We start from the raw sequence: 19,780 nt of genomic DNA on the forward strand, positions 1-19,780 counted from the left end.
TCTAAAGATTTTACGTTGAATAAGAATGAAATAATGCTTTAGAAACTTTCCTTAATCGTACGCTTTTCTCAATGTATCTTGATAGTGTGTGTTTTTTTCCGATAGACTTGGACGGTCTGTAAAATAAATTGCTTTGTGACTCATATTTGGTAAATTAGTTGTGAAATTCTTCGATTAATTGTGCTCCTCTTTCAGTTGTATCATTCACAATTTTCAGTATTTTAACTATCTCTTTTCCCTTTAAATAGCTTCCTTCATTTTGCCATGAATCAGGATCAAATAAAAAAACATCTTTTGGTGTTTGTAACTTATCAAACAGTTTTATTGACTTGTAATTGATTTTATAAAGAGGAAGATCTTTACTAAGAAAGTATTCCAAATCATCTACTGTTATTTGAAATTTTTTATACAGTCATCAGACACGTCTTCCTATTCAGCAAGCATTTTTTTGAAGTAGTCTTTTCCTATCTTCAAAGTTAATTCCTTCATCCAATAATATGGACAAAGCTACTAGTTTATCCCCCTAAGTATTATAAGGGATTTGTGAATTTTTCAATCACTCCTTCTGCTGCATGTTTGTCATTATTTTGTACGCTGCAGGTTTTTTAGACACTAGACTTTATATTAATTTAAAAGGCCTAGAATGGGTTGCTGCGAAAAACTATATCTTCATACAACATTTAACTGTAAAACAGCCTTTACGGGTAATCTCTTCATGTAAGGACAATTTAAATTGTTTCCTAAATACATAAATATTCAAACAATAAATTCCTTTTGCCACCCATCTGGCTCACATATAAGCTCCAGGTTACCGAAAACATATCCCTGTAGGAGGGAGGACTTCACCAAGAAATATTATTACACGTTATGAGAATTCTCTGTAATATTTCTTAATTCCGCTTTCTATGAACAGTAATATGTCATCAAATTCTTCTTTTAGAATTAAAGTGGTATGTGTAACTTTTTGAATTTTGAAGCGCTTAAATAATGGAATATCGAGTATAGAACTAAGAAAGGCAAGAACTTCTTTAAAGACACTCTGCAGTACGATTTCAAGTGCATGATGATAGCAATACAAATGCAATACATCACCGTTGAGCTTTTGCTCTAAAAAATTACATGCACAATTTATACGGCCGGTATTGTAAGCCGCTGTATAAAACACTACAGCTTGAACAGTTAGCAATGAAGAGCAATCATCAAAGATATCGTATACAACTGAAGAAATATCTCAGAAATTCTGAGTAGCTGTTTAACATTGGAACCTGAAGCTATCATGGTAAGCCTATCGACGGTTTTTTTTTTTTTTTTTTTTTTTTTTTCAGAGCTTTGTATCCCAGGGAATAACTAAAAAATCTAAATTTAAATTCATGAAATCTAATTTTACCTCTCGAACATTTTCTCTTGCTCTCTTAAAGGATGTAAGATTGATCATAAGGTTATTTGGATTTAAATTTACTGCATCTACATACATAGGCTGTTAATAAATGAACAGCATCTTTGTCCCTAATGTGGCATTCGTCTAACATTGATGAAACGCGAGCAGATCTCAATAGCTGTCAAGATTTTTTGCGTTGTGGTAGACCAGATATAGAAGAAAGGTTCAACAGGTTAGGATAGATACCCATTTCGGGTTCTAAATCTTGTGAATTGCATGAGGAATTTCATGATAATAAGGGACTATGTACTGAAATAGAAGACAGTTTAAAGCATAGATTTTTACATTATTCCGATCTGCATTTTTTTAAATTTATATTTTAGGTATGGAAAATAAAGTTCATTTTTATGGTAGAGTAATCGAGGATTTTTCAAAATTTAAATTATAAGAATGCATAAACATTTAAGTATATAACTAAAGAACAGCGAATTAAAATATAATTGTCATTACTTATATTTATAGCATGGAAACCTAGTGACCTTATTTGCCACACCTATTACATACACAAAAATTTTTCTAAATCAACACCCCCAAAGCCTGGAGGAGGCAATTTGTTGTTGTCAAAAATCATTTATTAATGGCCTAGGCCACTCAGTAACGACCTTTAGAATCCCTTGTGTCTATCTTGGTGGAAAGAAATGTTCCCCTGCCGCTTGGTTTGAAACGAGAGCGAATAGCGGTATGCCTGTCCCAAGGTCATTGGTGTACATGTATCCAATGTAATATGTAAAATTTTACAGAATGAAAGTGGGAGAATGGTTGGTCTGGAAGTAGCAACATCTATTGAGGTTCAAAATTACTTTAAATATGAAACCTAGGAATATTTTTACATAAAAATGAGAAAATCTGCAATTTTTTCTTCAAAACTCAAAAAAGGGGCCCCTAGGGGCACGTGTTAATATTCATGGGTTGACTTAAAATTTTGCATGGATCATTTATTTGTATAATGGAACAAATTAAGGGGGCGTCGTGTAAAATATCTACAACTTCAAAAATAAGGACCACCCTAATATATATATATATATATATATATATATATATATATATATATATATATATATATATATATATATATATATATATATATATATATATATATATATATATATTAAAACTTGAAGTAAAATATTCTACATTTAGACAGCGCAAATGCAGCTATAGTATTCAATGTATATTATATATTATCATTAAAAGTCTCACTCGTAGGTAGCACAGTGGCAAGTGTACCAAACTATAACAAGAAACTCAAAAGAATATTAAAAATGTTAATTGAAAAACATGTAAATATGAAAAGTTGAACAATATGAACAATATAATGGGCAGTAACTGCTACATTATCAAAGAGTTGGAGCAGTTGGCAGATTATACTAATTTGCAGGTTTCTATAGAGGTCGGTAACGCACAAGTCAGCGAGTATTTGCATTTTTATCAAATTAGCAAGAATTTGATTGCTTATTTCAACTGTGTGGTAGGCTAAGTATTGGTTGACATTAAACGAGTATTATAAAAGGTGACAAGTTTTTTGATAATGCTGACATGTACTATCCAACCCCTCCAGCTCCGACCAGCAAAAAAAGAGAAAGCAGAAATCTTACCCGTTCTATTAGAAGAACATAAAAACTCCAAGATATCGGTTATCCAATTACACGAAGTCCAATTCCATGGCAGTTCTTACAGGTAACCGAAGGCTAAGCATCCAAGTGAACGCCTCCCTTGCAGAAGGTTTTTGAGCGCTTCTTTTCATTCAAGCCATCCAGTGGACCTGTTGCCATTCGCAGTTATTTGACGGAGACTATAATTGTCGATGTTTTATAAAAGATTTCTTGAATTAATTAAAATAAAAGAAGGTAAAATTGCCAGGATAAAAATTGTAGTAGTACAAATTCGCAGCAAATTTAAAACATTGCTTGTTAAATTGAATATTGTTGTTACATATCTTGAAAAATCTTCTCAACTGTAAAATCATTATATTAATAAATACTTTCTTATGCAGATTTCGCAACCAATGTGGCATACTTTAAGTGAAAAAATTTAAAGTATCCTTTGTATCGTAGATATCAGTGATGAGTCCGGAATTATCAATTTTAAAAGAAATAGCCAAAAAATTAGCGGATTGCATGTCATTATTGGCTTTATTTAATTGTAAGTTTTGTGGATAAATTAGATTGAACTTCTCTTCCAAGTTACAATTGAATATCAGGGTATCGTCGATGTATCTAAAAATATTGTGTTTTTTGTTATCATGAACCGTGTACTTGAATTCGTAGAAAAATCGATACAAATTGGCAGCCGTGCTAGAGTAATTTGCGCCCATGCCAATTCCATGAACCTGTTTAAAAGTAAAATCATTGAACGTTACGAAATTGATGAAAAAACAGAAATGGCAAATACTGTCGAAAAAATTCGTATCGATTACGAACTCCTCACCAATATGAAAAGTATCAAAAAGTTGTAACAGAGTTTTATATAAATCATCAATGGGAATATTACAAAACAAATTTTCGAAGTCGAAAGTTTGAACAGATTTGGGTGTACATTGTACATACCCTCATGATACATATCTCAAGAACTTTTTAAATATCTTTTGCTGCGTTAATAATTTCCCTCTTTTTTATTCCAGTGCTTGCCTCATTCATGGTATTTGTCTGCTGAAATGCAACTTTTTTTGATTGCGTGCGTCACTATTAGGATACTATTAAGGTTGGTTATGTTAAATTTAATTATCAGTGTACTTTATCATTTGACTAATCTTTATCTTTACTAATAATAAAGCTGAAAGTCTCTCTGTCCGGAGGATGTCTGTAGGATGTCTGTGACGCGCATAGCGCCTAGACCGTTCGGCCGATTTTCATGAAATTTGGCACAAAGTTAGTATGTAGCATGGGGGTGTGTACCTCGAAGCGATTTTTTGAAAATTCGATGTGGTTATTTTTCTATACAAATTTTAAGAAAAAAAATATCATAAGATGGACGAGTAAATTACGAAATTATCATAACGTGGAACCGTAAGATGGGTACAAGCCAACTGGCGAAAAAATTCACCATACATTATTTGCAAATATACAGGCGAACCAAAAGACCTTTTGATCTTTCTATTACGGGCAAAGCCGTGCGGGTACCACTAGTGAGAAATAAAATGAACCAACGTAAGAAAGCCGCAACATTTAAAGAGTTACCGTAAAACGGGGTGACTTTGCCCGATTTAAATTCAAAGTTTGTTCTCTTAAAAGTAGTACATCAAGATTCTGCTTCGAGGCTCTAAAATAGTCATCTCAGCCTTATGGAACGCACGAGGAAGGGGCAGAATGATTCTTGATAAGTCAAAGAGGTTGTTTCGCTGTCTGTAAGGCTTTAAAAAGAAATTTTAGTGTGCTCCGAATTACATCAGCGATGTCCCCGTGTTGCGTCAATAAGTACCGCCTGTTATATTTTCCTGCTGGTCTTATAATAAGGAAGAAGTAACTTTTTAATTTTTTTTTCAAACTCACACACACTAAGCATAATCCTTATGGGCAATTCCACCCCGGCTTTTTTCAAGAAATTCGGGGTCACTTTTGTCCACTTGATCCGTTCAAAAATGGATCCTTACTTGAAAATGAATGAATGAATAATGATTACTATATTAATATATGTCTGTACTATTATTTGTTTTAAACAATCTTAGCGAAATGCCACGTACATATAAAGGAAAACAGGGGCACTCCCAATATATCTCATACCCAAATACTGTGCTTGACAAGGCAATTTGTTGAGCTGGGGTCGTATGTTTGGCTGAAAAGCATGGTATTCTCCAAATAGCTTTGGGAAATCTCAAGGTAAAAACATAAACAACCTGGTGAGAAAACACGCTTATCAGTGCCAGATGAAAGTTAAATAATGAAACGAATTTTAGTGTGTGTAATTAGGACATGCCTCTGTCATCAATCGATAGCTCATTGCTAAAGCTTGCTTGTCTCGAACTGGCAGAAGTGTGTGCGAAGTTCCAGAATAATCTTAAAGGGGCTGATTGGTTTAGGTCATTTTTGAGTCTCATAAAAAAGATCTTTCACAAAGTAACTGTAAAAATATACCCCGATCAAGAGCCGAGTGAATGTCCTGAATCTATATTTTTATTTCGATTATCAGTATGAATCCTTGCGTACCGTTCCACCCGAAAACACCTTGATGCAACCGATCTCAGTGATGACCCGGGTTCCAAATTAATGATATTTCGACGTGGAGTGGAGCATCCTGAAAGCAATATGAATAACTCCAAAGGGACCCTAATCTTTGCTAATGTATTGCTGGCGAGCTACTCTTTGCTTTGTAGTGTATAAAACAGAATGTTTTTTTTTTTCTTTTTTTCCCCCGATTTTCCCTTTTATTTCAATGTTTATATTCATTTCTTGCATTCCTTTGTTGAATAAATATTTTGAATTAATAGACAGTGTGGTTTTATATACCCCTGATAAAATTGACACTGCCCATTAAAATATTTGAAGGCGTTTTTCCTATGAATTATCACCCCTTTTAACGAATTGACTTTGTCCACCCAGTTTTTCATTTTTTAAATTATATCTGTACCTCGGAGGGATACAATACTATGTCCATTTTTTTTTTCAAAATAACATTACATAGTTAAAATCAGCTTTTCTCATATGACTACTACTACAAGAAGACTACTTTGCGATTGATTAGACTTCCAACGCTTCAGATTTGAGTTTTCTCTCTTCAGCCAAAGGACGGTTTCTTTTCTGCACTCGCATGTACATACAGTTAAACTACGAAGTAAGGCCACGTCTTTAGACTTGACGCGAGTGACCTAATAAGCAGGGTGACCTTATTAGCAGACTCATACGCTTTTGTCAATACATAAAAATGTATATATTATTTAAATGGAATAATTCTTCGTGAAAATGAATATGTTCAAAACTATCAGCTTAATTATTATAATTTTGAGATAACATGAATTCTCGGAAAAAGTTGTATACAAAAAATATGCTCAAAAAAGTACTGATGCACAACTTACTTCAGTTAAAATAACCCCTAACACGAGGCTGTTGCGAGTTTTTTTTTTTTTTTTTTTTTTCAATATGTTTTGTCGTCAATGCAGCAACGAAATGATCCTGGTGAAAAAGCGAAAATTTTGGGCCGCTTAATCTTAGTTTTTGCCACTTGCAAGAGATTTCTCTCCTTCTTTCCTTTCCGTAATGTAATATCGCTAATAACTGTAAACCGGAAACATTACGTCTGCCAAATGGCGTGAAAAATGACAACTAAACTCAGAAACATGATTTTTTTCTGCATGCTTAAGTTGATTTAAACACATACAGAGGATTTCGGTTAACTGTTTCAGAGGTCCTAGGAGGGGTAAAGTGCATCGTGATGACTCGAAATCGTACAGCAACATGGGGTCGGAAATGCTTTCCCGACCCGAGAAATATGACATATACCAGGATTATTCCAGAGTTCGAGTTCCATGCGCCAAATATGTGAGACATGCATTGTAGCCGGCTGAAAAAGATTCGAACACTTACTTGGACTCATGTACCTTTTGCTTTTTTGCACATACTATTCGAAATATTTTCCACTTACGGTCTCTTTTCTTTATGGTGCTTCTGTGTTCACCACCGCTTCAGGAAAGCATTTCCGACCCCGCATGCTATATGATTTCAAGTCGTTAGGATGCATCCTACTCCTCTTAGGAGTTCTGAAAGAGGTAATTGAAACACCATAGGTATATGTATGGTGTTTCATAATTTCATAATGAAATATATAAAATGAAAACAGCCCCGTGACAGTTGTAAATTCTTTGTTTTAATGAATTAAATGAAACTATGTTTATCTGTTTCTATAGATATTTTATGCGTACCCTTACCCTCAGGTGACACAAAAATTATCTCTAGGCTTAGAGTATATACACTGTTAATAATTGCAGCTATCCACTGCTCAAGGTTAATTCCATCATTTACCTTGGATTTAAAGGAGTAAATCCTTTAGAAATGAAGGCAAGAACACCTTGGCCTTCACAACAACACTTCAATGACAAAGTGTTTTGACGCCGCACAAGCACGATCAATTTAGTCGTGCGTGTGCTGCGTCAATGCTTGTCAATTACCCAGAGGGGGTAGTTTTTTGAGCTAAAACAGTCCTCCCCCCCTCCTCATTTGGCCCCGGAACTATGCGGTGGCTCTTCACCGAATTTCGTGCAAAACGTCTTAAAACGACGATAACGATGAGATAAGAATGATATTTTTGCAGCTGCTAGAACACTGCAACGCTTTTTCTTTTTCTTCGGCGTATACAGTGCTATTTTGATTAAAAGTGCCGATGTGACCCGGAGAAATTTAACTGTTAAATAATTTGAAACACCCTGTAATTATATACACAGGGTGTCCCAAAACGACCGCACAATCTGTACAGCTACATTCCTCCCATGGGAGTACATAAAAGCTGCCCAAAGAAGCGTTCCTGTACGATCTATAGTTTAGGAGAGAAATACGAAAAACAAAATATGACGTCACTGCCGGTGCAAAGGGAAAAAAGATTTTATTGAACTTATCAACAGCTTTGTACGTACGTTGCGTATAAGGATCATTCTTAGAAAAGTGTAACTTTTCTGTCACACGCCTTTTACAGTCAAAACTTTAAGGAACAATTTAATTAACAATGCTTTTTAATTTCATCAAAAATATATCTATTTAAACCTGCCAACAATTTTTTTTAATAATAATTTTTAATTTAGTATATTTTTGGTGCACAACATGTGAATTCTCACCTCCGTGGCATGTTACACACCTTGTGTGACTATTTATGTTGCTTTAATAACTTGTTTAATAATTATATATATATATATATATATATATATATATATATATATATATATATATATATATATATATATATATATATATATATATATATATATATATATATAGTTATTTATTTATTATTATTTTCCCAAGTGCCTCAAATACTAATTGTTCAAGTACATTTAGTGTTTTAATATTGTGTTATAGTTCCTTTTAGAAGGATAAGGAATCTTTTCACACAACAAGGTCTCACCTCCGTTACCAAAAACACAAAATGCCATTTCTCATTAACAAGTGGCAGTAATGACATCACATTTTATTTTCCATGATACAAGGGAGCCCCCTTGTTTATTTTCAGCCATAAATGAGTTGGGAGATTTTTGTCGAGAAACAAGGAGATAGATTTTGTTTTAAAAACTAAGTGTGGTTATTATGACTAATCACCTCCCTGAACTTGAATTTTAGGGATATTAATTAATGTAAAAAAGGAAGTGAACATGTTTTCATATGTTTAGCATGTGAAGATTGTAGCAACGAAGAAAAAAATATTTCCTTGAAAACTGTATCCATTAGGTCTATATTAATGGAAAATTCCTCACCTCCGTGACAGACCTTATCAATGTCATTATTTCTGAGGTGAAAATAACTGAGGGAGGGGAAATACATCAATCTCAGGCTTTCTACCAGAATTATAAATGGCCAGTATGTTCTCATATTTACTAAATACTATTTTTAACACACATTTGAACTAAAAGATTAACCACTAATTAAGCAGTACTTTAATTTGGAAAGCTTAATATTAAATTCCCACTAATCATTAAAATAGCTCATTTTTTTGCACAACTTACAAAATTACTATTTTGATGTAATGGTATATATCGAGGCAGTAATATATACCATAATATATTACTACTTTATACAGGGTGGTCCCGAATTCATGGTACAAACTTTAATGGTAGGTACAGGACATTGTAACAAGGATTTATTGTATAGGAATGTATAGCCGCAAGTGACGCGGTAAGGCGTAAACAGGGGAAATAAAAGGAAAGAGCACACTTCAGCATTGATGTACGGAATTACCTGAATGCCACGTTTGGTGCTAGATGGATTGGGTGTGGTGGACCAGTCCCTTGGCCACCCCGATCTCCCGATTTCTCGAGCCTCGATTACTTTTTATGGGGACACCTAAAGAGTCTTGTTTATGAGACTCCAGTTGACTCAGATGAGGATCTCGTCGCTCGCATATCTGTAGCTGCTGCAGGTGTGCGTGAATTACCAGGCATCTTTGAACGTGTACGCCAATCGCTGCACCGACGCTGTCAAGCATGTATCGCTAATGGTGGACGCAATTTTGAACACTTACTGTAAACATGACACTTGTCAACAACGATTTCAATAAAATCTTTGTTTTTCCTTTCGGCCGTTATTCCCCCTGTTTACGCCTAACCACGTCACTTGCGACTATACATTCCTATACAATAAATCCTTGTTACAATGTCCTGTACCTACCATTAAAGTTTGTACCATGAATTCGGGACCACCCTGTATAATATGCCTCGAGTTTTAAACATTAAAAGTTTATTTTTCTTTTTTTTATTTCCTTGAACAAGGCATTATTTTATTTTATTTTTATTTATGAAAAAAATAATGGGAACTTAACTGGGCCATTGTCTATAGTCGCTTTTAGTAGGTAACACTTTCATGTAAGAATGAAAAAAAAAACAAAATGTTTCGAAATTGAAAAACATTTGCGTTCGAAAGTTACAGTTTCTGCAGAATGACACGTAACAACAAATTAGTTTATTGACGTTTTAAACATTATCGTCTGGAAAGATATGCAAATACTGTTGCTGATATGTCCAACTATAAAGTGTTTTTTCCTTGCACCGACAATGACGTCATACTTCGTTTTTTTGTATTTTTCTTGTAAACTATCTATCGTACAGGAACGTTTCTTTGGACAGTTTTTATGTACTTTCAAAGAGGAATCTAGGTGTGCAGAGTTTATGCTGTCGTTCTGGGACACCCTTGCATATATATACATGTATATATATTAGTGAAATTCTTTTTTCTAATTGCTTTTGATTCAGATATCCGACGATGGGTCTAATATTGAATTTCTCAATGATGTTGATTTCAGCTGCTTATAGTATCTATTGGACTGCAGTGCACGGAAATCACGCCACCCTTCTTTTAACGTACATTGACCCAAAGTAAGTACACTTCTTATACGCGAGAAACAAATAGGAGATGCCTTTTTTTGCTCGCGTAAAATGCTAAGACTAAGCTCGCCAAAGAGCTCTGAACTTGCCAATTTTTTAAACTTTATTATTAGTTTTTTTCCAGAATAATTCGTGAATTTTTGTACAAAGTGAAGTTCAATCTTGTATTTCTCTATTCAAAACATTTGCAAAACAGCTGAAGGAGAGGCGTTGGTCTCTTACACACAAAGGCGTGGGTGACCAATGGCTGCCGATACAAGTGAAACTAAGATTCACCCCCTTAATTAGAATGTGACCCCTGTCCAATGAGACATCTGCGTTGACACACCAAAGAGAAATGTTTTACCATTCCAAAGTAAAGCTCTAGAACCAATGCCAAACATTCCATTTCCCTTTGCGTCCCCTCATGCAAACAGACGCTTTTGAAATAAGGCGTGTTGAAGTACCATCTCCTGAAAGCCAGAGTTTAATCACTACGAAGCTCCATTAAAAACATAACATTTGGAATGACTGCACTCGTTATTGGGACATTGCAAAATGACTTTCAAACATCAATATTCCATGTTGAGATATTTTTGAAATATTTGACTTAGCACATTCTTAATGATTTCTGCAATGAAATATGAAAGAGTAACTTCATAAGCTTTAAAATATACCCTTGTGTCTGTGAAATTCGCAACAACACGAGGGAAACAGTGATCAAATTTGCAGAGAACTACAGCCTGTGCAACGAGAACCGGCGTGCAAGGGCCAAAAATCATTCCACCCCTCTCCACCCCTTCCTCTTCTGGTTGTCATGGTCAAGGCACTATGAACTTTTCCACCGCATTGTTTCTTAAAATTGTATGTGTTGCAGAAGCAGCGTGGAGAAAAAGTTCTAAGTGTCGTAGTCATGACAATCAGAAGAGGGAGAAAATTACTTGCCCTTGACACCTTGATTCTCGTTACACAGACTACGATATGAGAGATGCAAATGCAGGAATCTCAGAGTGATTGCACGTGCGTGAGCTTTACAGGCGGATCTTGCCGTATGGTTAGGGAACCACGAAGCATCCCACACAACAGAAACTGGTGGAATAGACGTTGAAAAGTCGTCAGATCTGGTCTAAACACTCGTCTATAACTGATCTAAAAACCGTCTGTAACTCGTCGAAATGTCCCCTCAGAACAGTCGAAAGTCGTCTTGTACACGTCGAAAAGACGACTACAATGGATGAAAAATGGTGGAATTAGATCAATAATAGACGATATCCATAGCGCTAGATAACGTTACCAAGAACAGTTATAGATGATCTAAAAAACGTCTTCTAGGTGCGCTTATTAACGCAGCACACCTTTTTTCAATTCTGGACTCTTAATTGTAATGTTTATACGACACAAGATGAATAAGCTTACCGAAATCAATAAGCCGCTATAAAACAGACGCTAAAATATCAGAAGTAAAAAGCGGCGGTGCTGCTCAACGTACGTTGAAGCACGTGCTTCAACACTAATAACATAGCAACAAGTGTTGCCAATTATGTCAATAAATTATAAATATCATCATTGTCATTAATATTTTTTTAAAAATAAAGTTCTAGCCCTTTAACCGTTGTTACATGAACTAATGAACTATTTTTAATTCACTTTTTACAGCATTTAGAACCACCGCAATCCGCTTTCACCATCACTGTTTGTGTTTGTAGACGACCCTTGTGGATGATCTAATTTACGTCTGTAAAGGATAATTAATAGACGTCCAATTATAGACGTTTAATAGAACATCTAGAAATGACGTTTATTAGTCGTAGAATAGATATCACCTTTAGATGTAGATGAGCATAGATGAGTTTTAGATGAGTTTCGACGAGAATAGTCGTTTTATAGACGAGTGTGCTGTGTGGGATGTAAAAAAAAATCTTTTCGCCTGTCCCGAGATGCCTCTCGGACGAAAACGTCATACGAGCAAGTACCTTTGTTTGATAGCACACCAAAGAGGTGGGTGTAGTGAGATATGCCATATTTCGCGGTGTGCAAGGCTCTCACACAAAGGGGTAAACTCCCAGCTGGGCTGACGCCCAGCAAGGGGACCTTCCCCGGCGCAATAAGTACCATACCGACCGTAATAACTATGCGACTTCCGACCGCAGTGCGGGTAAGACCTAAGGCACATCGCTAAGAGGTGGGATGGTTGTTTAGAAAAGTAGGTACCTTCGTTTGAATGGGGCGAAAGAATGGCCTGAACGAAGGTGGATTTTCCTATCCTGATATCGAACGTAGTATAGCTTCGGTTACAGAACAACACTGGACGAAAGTATAGACCACAGAATATTGGGGAAAGGGAAGGGGGGTGTAGCTTAAAATTAAAAAAGGTTTAAAAGGGACGAAATTGAACTTATTATATTACTAAAATTTCATTAGGTTTACAGAATAGAAAAGACGTTTAATGTCAAAATCAGTCGCTGAATCATATTTTTTTTCCATAATATGATACTTCTTTGTCTACACTAGCACGCCACTGAGCGATTTGGAGTGCGTTCCTCTCGATCGGGTCGAAAACCGTTGTCAAAAACCCGCTTTTCTTTTAATCCGTGTTTCTACCGAGCGACCAACGTAAAGCCATTGGGAATTAAAATGAAGGGAGCAAGTCGAATCATTGGCTAAGCAAAAGCTTGGGCAGGGTCGTGGTAGCCCGCTCGGTAGAGTGTCGGATTCGGGGCCGGAGGGTCCTCAGTTCGAACCCCGATGGTCGAAGACCCACCGTCGTCATTAAAGGGGACTGGGCGACGTTAAATATGCTCGTGGTCTCAATGTCCTCCAAGTGAAACGATACCTCTGGAGATGCTAGCACCAGGTAGCTATTAGCTCCTGGACTAGTTCTAAATTCTCATTAACTGTTCGATCCGGTGATGGTGCTGCCATCTATCGGTACATAAAATAATGGAGGCAAGGCACAGTATGCACATAAATACAGTTGAAGTCAGTTGTGACTCTGAATAGGAAAAGCTTGGGCAAAGATCTGAAGTCGCATGACTCAACAACGACGAATGGTTGACACTCTTTGCGTGAAACTAGCGAATGAAACCTGATTTCTTCCAATGCTTTTCTTTAAAATCTCTCGTATGACTTGGGGTCTTTCCTTTTTCAAACAGTTTGCTTTAAAAATTTTTAATTTGGCAAATTATTATTATTATTATTCTTTCTTTTTTTAAAAAATAATGATTAAAAAAAAAAGTTCCTTCGGATTTTTCGAAATTTTCTTCAAAAATTTTCTATTTTTTATTGAATAAAATTTTTTTAAATCACCGAATAAAAATTAAAACTTAAATATTTGTGAATATTTTTTTTTTAAATTTCAAAAATTGACCAAGAATTTTTTGAGTTTTAGCGATTTAAAGCAACCCTATTTTTAAAAAAACAAACAAATGAATGTTAAATAAAAAAGAATTTTTTAAAACACATTTGTCATGATTTTGCTTATTAAATAGATGGTGAATCAGTGCAAAAAAACTTCAAAACTCTTCTGTTTATTTTATTTATTTATTTATTTTTATTTTATTTTTTTTTTGAGCAATCACGATTGCTCAAAAAAATTGTTCTTATTTGACTGTTTTGAATTCCTATGATTTTATTTTCCCACCACCTCCCTCTGCCAGCACCACCGTCGCGTCGACCGGCCTCACGATGTGCTCCTCTTGCGAAAACCTTCTCCAGGTTGCGTCTATATCCTACACACACACGCATTGGCACACACACGCCTACACACACATACACACACTCATGCCTGCGCACAGACACAAACACATATGCCTACATACACACACACGCGCGTACACACACAGCACTGCATACACAACACGCACACACATGCATACATACATACATACACACACACATGCATACATACATACACACACACGCACCCACACACATGCGCCTACACAAACATTGCGGTAAACATAATTTGAATTCAAAATAACAAAGATTAATTTTTTTTTTTTTTTTTTTTTTTTAATGTGACTCGGACCCCCTTAACCTAAAAAATATGAACTTTAGCTAGAAGTCATCGTTATAAGTTCAAAGAGCAAATTTCGTTTCTTAATATGTTTGATGTGCTGTATAAAGCTGTATAAAGCAGCATGTGATCTAATAACTTACTGTCTAACCACCGATGAGGTGAAAGGACGAACATGCACGCATCTATTAGTTATCAATTAGGCCAGCTTTCTTCAGATTTGTGTTTGCCTATAAAGGAAGCAGAGTCACATTGAAATGATCGAAACACGCGCGTCATGTTTTTACTTTTCCCTTCATTCGGATAGACTCGTCTTAACTGTACGTGTTCCAATTCCACAGCAACCGCTGAAAGATAGTATTGAACGAATATGACGAAATGTCCTTATGCTTGTAAGTACACTTAATAATATTTCTTTATTCCAGACAATTTAATCTGCATTTGCACTGGTACAATCAATCGATGGTTCACGCTGGGTCCTATTTTCTGGGGGTTTTAGTAGGTTACGTCTTGGCTAAAAAGAAAGAAGTTAAGATCTCAAAGGTAAGAGCAAATTATTATTTACATTCTCCGTAAATCTTAAGCAAAAGGTCATTTCGTGTTCTCCATTTTTAGCAGCTGTAAGTGAAAAGCAAAAACTGGAGTAAGCAAAAGCTTCCTGACAACATTAAGTCGATCAAATGATAAGTTCAAACTAAAAGTCATTTATCGTGCTTGTTGATTAGTTTTTGAAATTGTAAGTTAGTCTAGGGAAGTTTTTTTTTTTTTCGACTTACTGGCCAAATTTGAGAGTCGCCTTGACCAAATTATATATATGTTTCAATTTAGAAGGAGGCAGTGTAAAGTTTTTTCATAAGGTTTTATTTAATTTGGAAATTACAGTGAAAATACTTATTCAGCGCATAGTGTAATCAAAATAGTGAAACATGGTTTAAAAAGGGCAATCCCACGGGTAACTGACTGACATTTTTGAAGCAAAACAATACGTATTTAATGGTATAGTTGAATTTTTTAAAATACATTTTGGATGATTTTTAAATATTTAATAAAAACATGGTAACTGACTTAACATTTTAAAAACAGATATGCCAGTTACATGATTATAACATTTTTTTTTTAATATTCCAAAATGTATTTTGGAAATTTCATTGAACTCAGTGTAAAAAATTCAAAATTCCACTGGAAAAGATTGCGTTTACAATGTATATAGTTATAAAATATGGAATATTACAAACTACGGCGTTGAATATTAAAAAACAAGAAAGTCGCTTGTCAATGTAGGACGGGTGAAATTTGCTTCTACCCTTCTACATTTGAACGAAGCCATTGCTTGTTTGGTGATATTTCGATAGTTGAAATTTTAACTCCAACTCCATTGGATTAACCCTAAACTCCAGTAGATAGCGTTCATAGTTGACCGCTGTTTCGTTTCTTCATTCCCCTAAAATTGTGTGACTGTCTTACCAGTAAAACAGTTAAGTTACCGGATCGAGTTCAGCCTTTACAAAATAAAGCCTTTCCCTGCATTTTAAGCATTACTAAAACATTTCATCAAATTATCATGCCGTGGCGCGAGTTTCGTTTTTGAAACTCGCGGGTTACTTGATCATTAACTTGGTTACAAAACCCAAAAATAAATTAAAATGGTTCAAAGAGCGAATTTTTTTTTAATTTCGAAGAGAAATCTGACATTCTTTCCCATTTTCTAATCGGTCAACACTGCAATGAAGTAATTTGAATCGAGCTCTCGAGATGAGTGTTAGGATTCCTCAGTCTTTTTGGATCTTTTATAATGCACAAAAATAAAAATCTTGGAGTCCAAAGTCTTTAAATTTCTCTTGCAAATCGCTGTAACATTAAAACTCGACAAGTTTCCTCTATTTGACATACTATAGTGGTTGTCGAGATACCAGCAAATATGGAAAAGTAGAGATTTAGTTCAAACTAAATCTCGTGGAACATTGAAATCTAAACCAATCCAGTAATAATGTTTCCAAGTATTGATAATCTCTAGTCTTAATATATAAAAATCTTCTGTGCGGACGTTTGTCACAATAAGGCTTTTAAACGGCTGGACCGATTTTGATCAAATTTTTTGTGTGTAATTAAGTTGTGGCAAGCATGGTTTCGAAGCACGATGGATCGAATCGGAAATGTTTTTGTTAATTAATTAATTAATTTAAACATTGGATGGTTATATCTCCCAAATGATTAATATTTATTTTAACCTATTGTTGAGCGAAAACTGTAATAAATATTTAACCCGTTGCCAAAGGGCAATAAGAAAGTTAGCTATACTTTTTGTAATGAAATTTCCTACTGTGATATGCCGATTGAGAATAGATAAAACTTAGTAGGAGAGATTGAAGCCTTCATTTCTCGAAAGCAACGATTTTAGGTCCCGAGATATATTTTAAAGTAAAGTACTGGAAGGTTCACGCAAAGCGTGTGTTCTGGAGTCGTAGTTGAATCATGTGGCCGGATCGGTGCTTTATGTTTTCCGAACCAAATGATCAGAAAGTACCGTACCTAGCAACATTCGTTTCTCGGCATCGCTCAAATCCATCTGAGTTTTGGCATCGTTTTTAAGAATACTTTAAGGATTAGCAAACTAATAAGTACATTATTAAAGGAAATGATGATGGAATTTAAAGAGGAAACAAATTTTATTTTCGTCCAGATAAATTACAACAGGGTAGTTCTGTACACAAAAGATCAGTGCAGTGGAAGATCTTTATCTTTGGTGGAAAGAATCAGGCTACATATGAAGTTTTAAAAGTTTTCGTTCAAAAGATCGGACGGCTAATTAGTCGGAGTTAGCTTTGCTCACTGATCGGCTGAATTACAGTAACGTTGTGGCTTGGCGACTTTGGCTATAAACAATAGAGTTGCGTGATCATTTCTTTACATTTTAAAGCTACTGTTAATGTAATTTATTGTATTTTTTTTGTTTATTTAGCGAAATATTTCAAACTGCAAAGAATTGTTTTTCGTTTTTAAAGAGTGTTCAGTCATTTTAGTTGAAGAATGTATTTATTTTACAACGGGAGGGGGGTAGGGATGAGTGATTTTGGCTTATTCAGAGAAATGATTATACCTTTATCGTTTTTTTAAACGATATCCTTTCGATTGTTTAATTCTTTATCATATGGGGATGCTGCAGCGGGATTTCTAGATGGGTAGTTAGTTTTTTACACTTAATATCTGATGACGTTTTTTATCCTTTGAGTATGGCTGAAGGAACAAGCCATCAAGTATGTTAGAAAAAAAGTTAATAAAGCAACTGCTCAGTGGGCATTAGATAAATCAGTTTGTAATAAATATAAGCATTCCGATACCTAGCACAGCTTAAATAATTTTCTTTTTACTTATTTTTTTTTTCAAGTCGACAGATCAAACATTAGATAGTTTATTGAATATTTTTAACTTTTCCATTTACAAAGTTTGAACAGAACAACGCCTGTCGGGTCCTCTACTTAAATTATAATAATACATAGTAATAAATCAAAAGATCGAATAAAACTTTTACTTGTGAATATCTCTATAACTAATATTCATTACAGCATAAAAACCAGTTCTATATAACATACTATAATACAGCAGCTGTAACACCAAGTGCAGAGCTTTTTTAGAAGCATACTAACCGTGAATATACTTACTGAGTACGCTAAATATTGTTAAGCATCATTAATAGCGGATAGTTATTTTTTGGCTAAACTAGTGACATTTATCTAAAAAATACAATTGGGTCAAAATAATAAAATTATTTATGCACATTTTTCAGCATTTTAAATTTTTTGGATTCCCTAAATTAATTTCTTGATTTCGCCTTCTTTCGTCGCTTACTTTAATAGCTGTGTAGAAATGGTTTTCTTAATTAGTTCATGGCAATATAATCGGAGGCAAAGTTAAATGTAGAATTTAGGAAAATGTAATTTTTTTTTCCATTTTTCGTTCCTAAAAAAATAAAATTATAAATAAGGATTTCAATGAATAAAATCAGTCTTTTTAGGCCTTAAAAGCGAGAAAGAAAAATAATGACTTTTTAGGGCCTTTAATCACTACACCCTGAAATCGGCGTTACCCGCCCTCTTCTTATGATTGAACTTTTGTTGCAGTTTAATCTTCAATCAAGGTCCAGATTATAGGTTAGAATATGCGAGTATTTATTTGTTTAGTGTTAAGGTAAAAGGGGAAAGCTGAAATCAGGAAAATATCAAGGTTTTTTATTTATCTTCGGGAAGAAAAAAATCGGATATTTTGTCCCGCGACATTGCTTGATCCCCCGAATTTGAGCCTTTTTTTTTCGCTCTAAATTGTTCGATTAACATGCTAATACGTAACAGAAAATTCTTAAAGCTAGCATCAAAGTGAGTACTTGATAAGTGTCTGGAATGTTGTGAAAATTTCGGTAGTGATCCGAAATTTGGCATATTTCCGAAACCCAAAACTGGTCTTGGTGCTTTGCTGTCCGATTTCGAGCCCTATGATGTACTTACTTTTAAATAGATAAATAAAAGTCAGATTTTTTTTTCTTTTTCAATTCCGAAAATAACCGCCATTTAGATGTGTTTCAAGGCCGATTGGCCGATGTTTTATCCAAGTCAGGATCCCATCCGATGCCGATGGCTAAATTTTTGAAATCGGCGCCGATGCATCGATCGAGTCCTACTATTTTTCTGTGTCACGTATATTTTCTGAATAAGTAAATAGGCATTATTCTTGAGAAGACTGGGAGGGAAGCTTCCATGACTGTACTTTCGGATAGCTCTAAAAATTTTCGATGGCCCCTTAAGAATTCTAGTTATGACTGGTATTACACAATTTTACTCCAATATGTGACTCTGGATTTCGCCATTGACTTATTCGGTGTCCTCTTTCAGGTTCCTCTGTTCCTTGGATGGTTGCTCGCTACGTTTATGGCTACATGGGTCGTTTTTGCTTCAAAAAAATGGAACGAGGGAACCGAGCCGACCCAGCTGGAAGATCTATTCTATGCTGGATTTTCGAAAACCGCTTTTTCTCTCTCAGTAGCTTGGGTTGTCACTTGTTGCGCCAGAGGATACGGAGGTCAGTTTTCAAGAATTAATGCATTATTTATTTCTGTACCTTTGAGCACTAAAAATTGTTTGCAGTTCTCATTGGAACAGAAGTACTATTATTGGTGCTGTTTTTGAAATATCCACTGGACTTTCAGCAATGCTCTTTCTCTAGCTTGAGTTATCATTTGTTGTGCCAGAGGATGCGGAGGTTAGATTCTTAAAATGAGTGCATAATTCGAATAAGGGGAAAAACCAACACAGATAAAGCACAAATTCCCAAGAAAAACACAAAA

The 19,780-nt window shown here is 34.9% G+C and overlaps 1 protein-coding gene across 1 annotated transcript in view; it reads left to right on the forward strand.

Annotated features, from left to right (window-relative positions):
* The window catches only part of LOC129227719 (nose resistant to fluoxetine protein 6-like), a 111,858-nt gene that overhangs the window by 79,878 nt on the left and 12,200 nt on the right, over positions 1 to 19,780 (forward strand). The window contains exons 10-13 of the mRNA XM_054862325.1: positions 4,059 to 4,138; positions 10,320 to 10,442; positions 14,871 to 14,988; positions 19,329 to 19,515. Of these exons, the coding sequence (XP_054718300.1) occupies positions 4,059 to 4,138; positions 10,320 to 10,442; positions 14,871 to 14,988; positions 19,329 to 19,515 (508 nt within the window). The remainder of the gene's footprint in view (positions 1 to 4,058; positions 4,139 to 10,319; positions 10,443 to 14,870; positions 14,989 to 19,328; positions 19,516 to 19,780) is intronic.

The sequence above is a fragment of the Uloborus diversus genome, chromosome 1 (genome assembly GCF_026930045.1).
Source record: "Uloborus diversus isolate 005 chromosome 1, Udiv.v.3.1, whole genome shotgun sequence".
Taxonomy (NCBI): Eukaryota; Metazoa; Arthropoda; class Arachnida; order Araneae; family Uloboridae; genus Uloborus; species Uloborus diversus.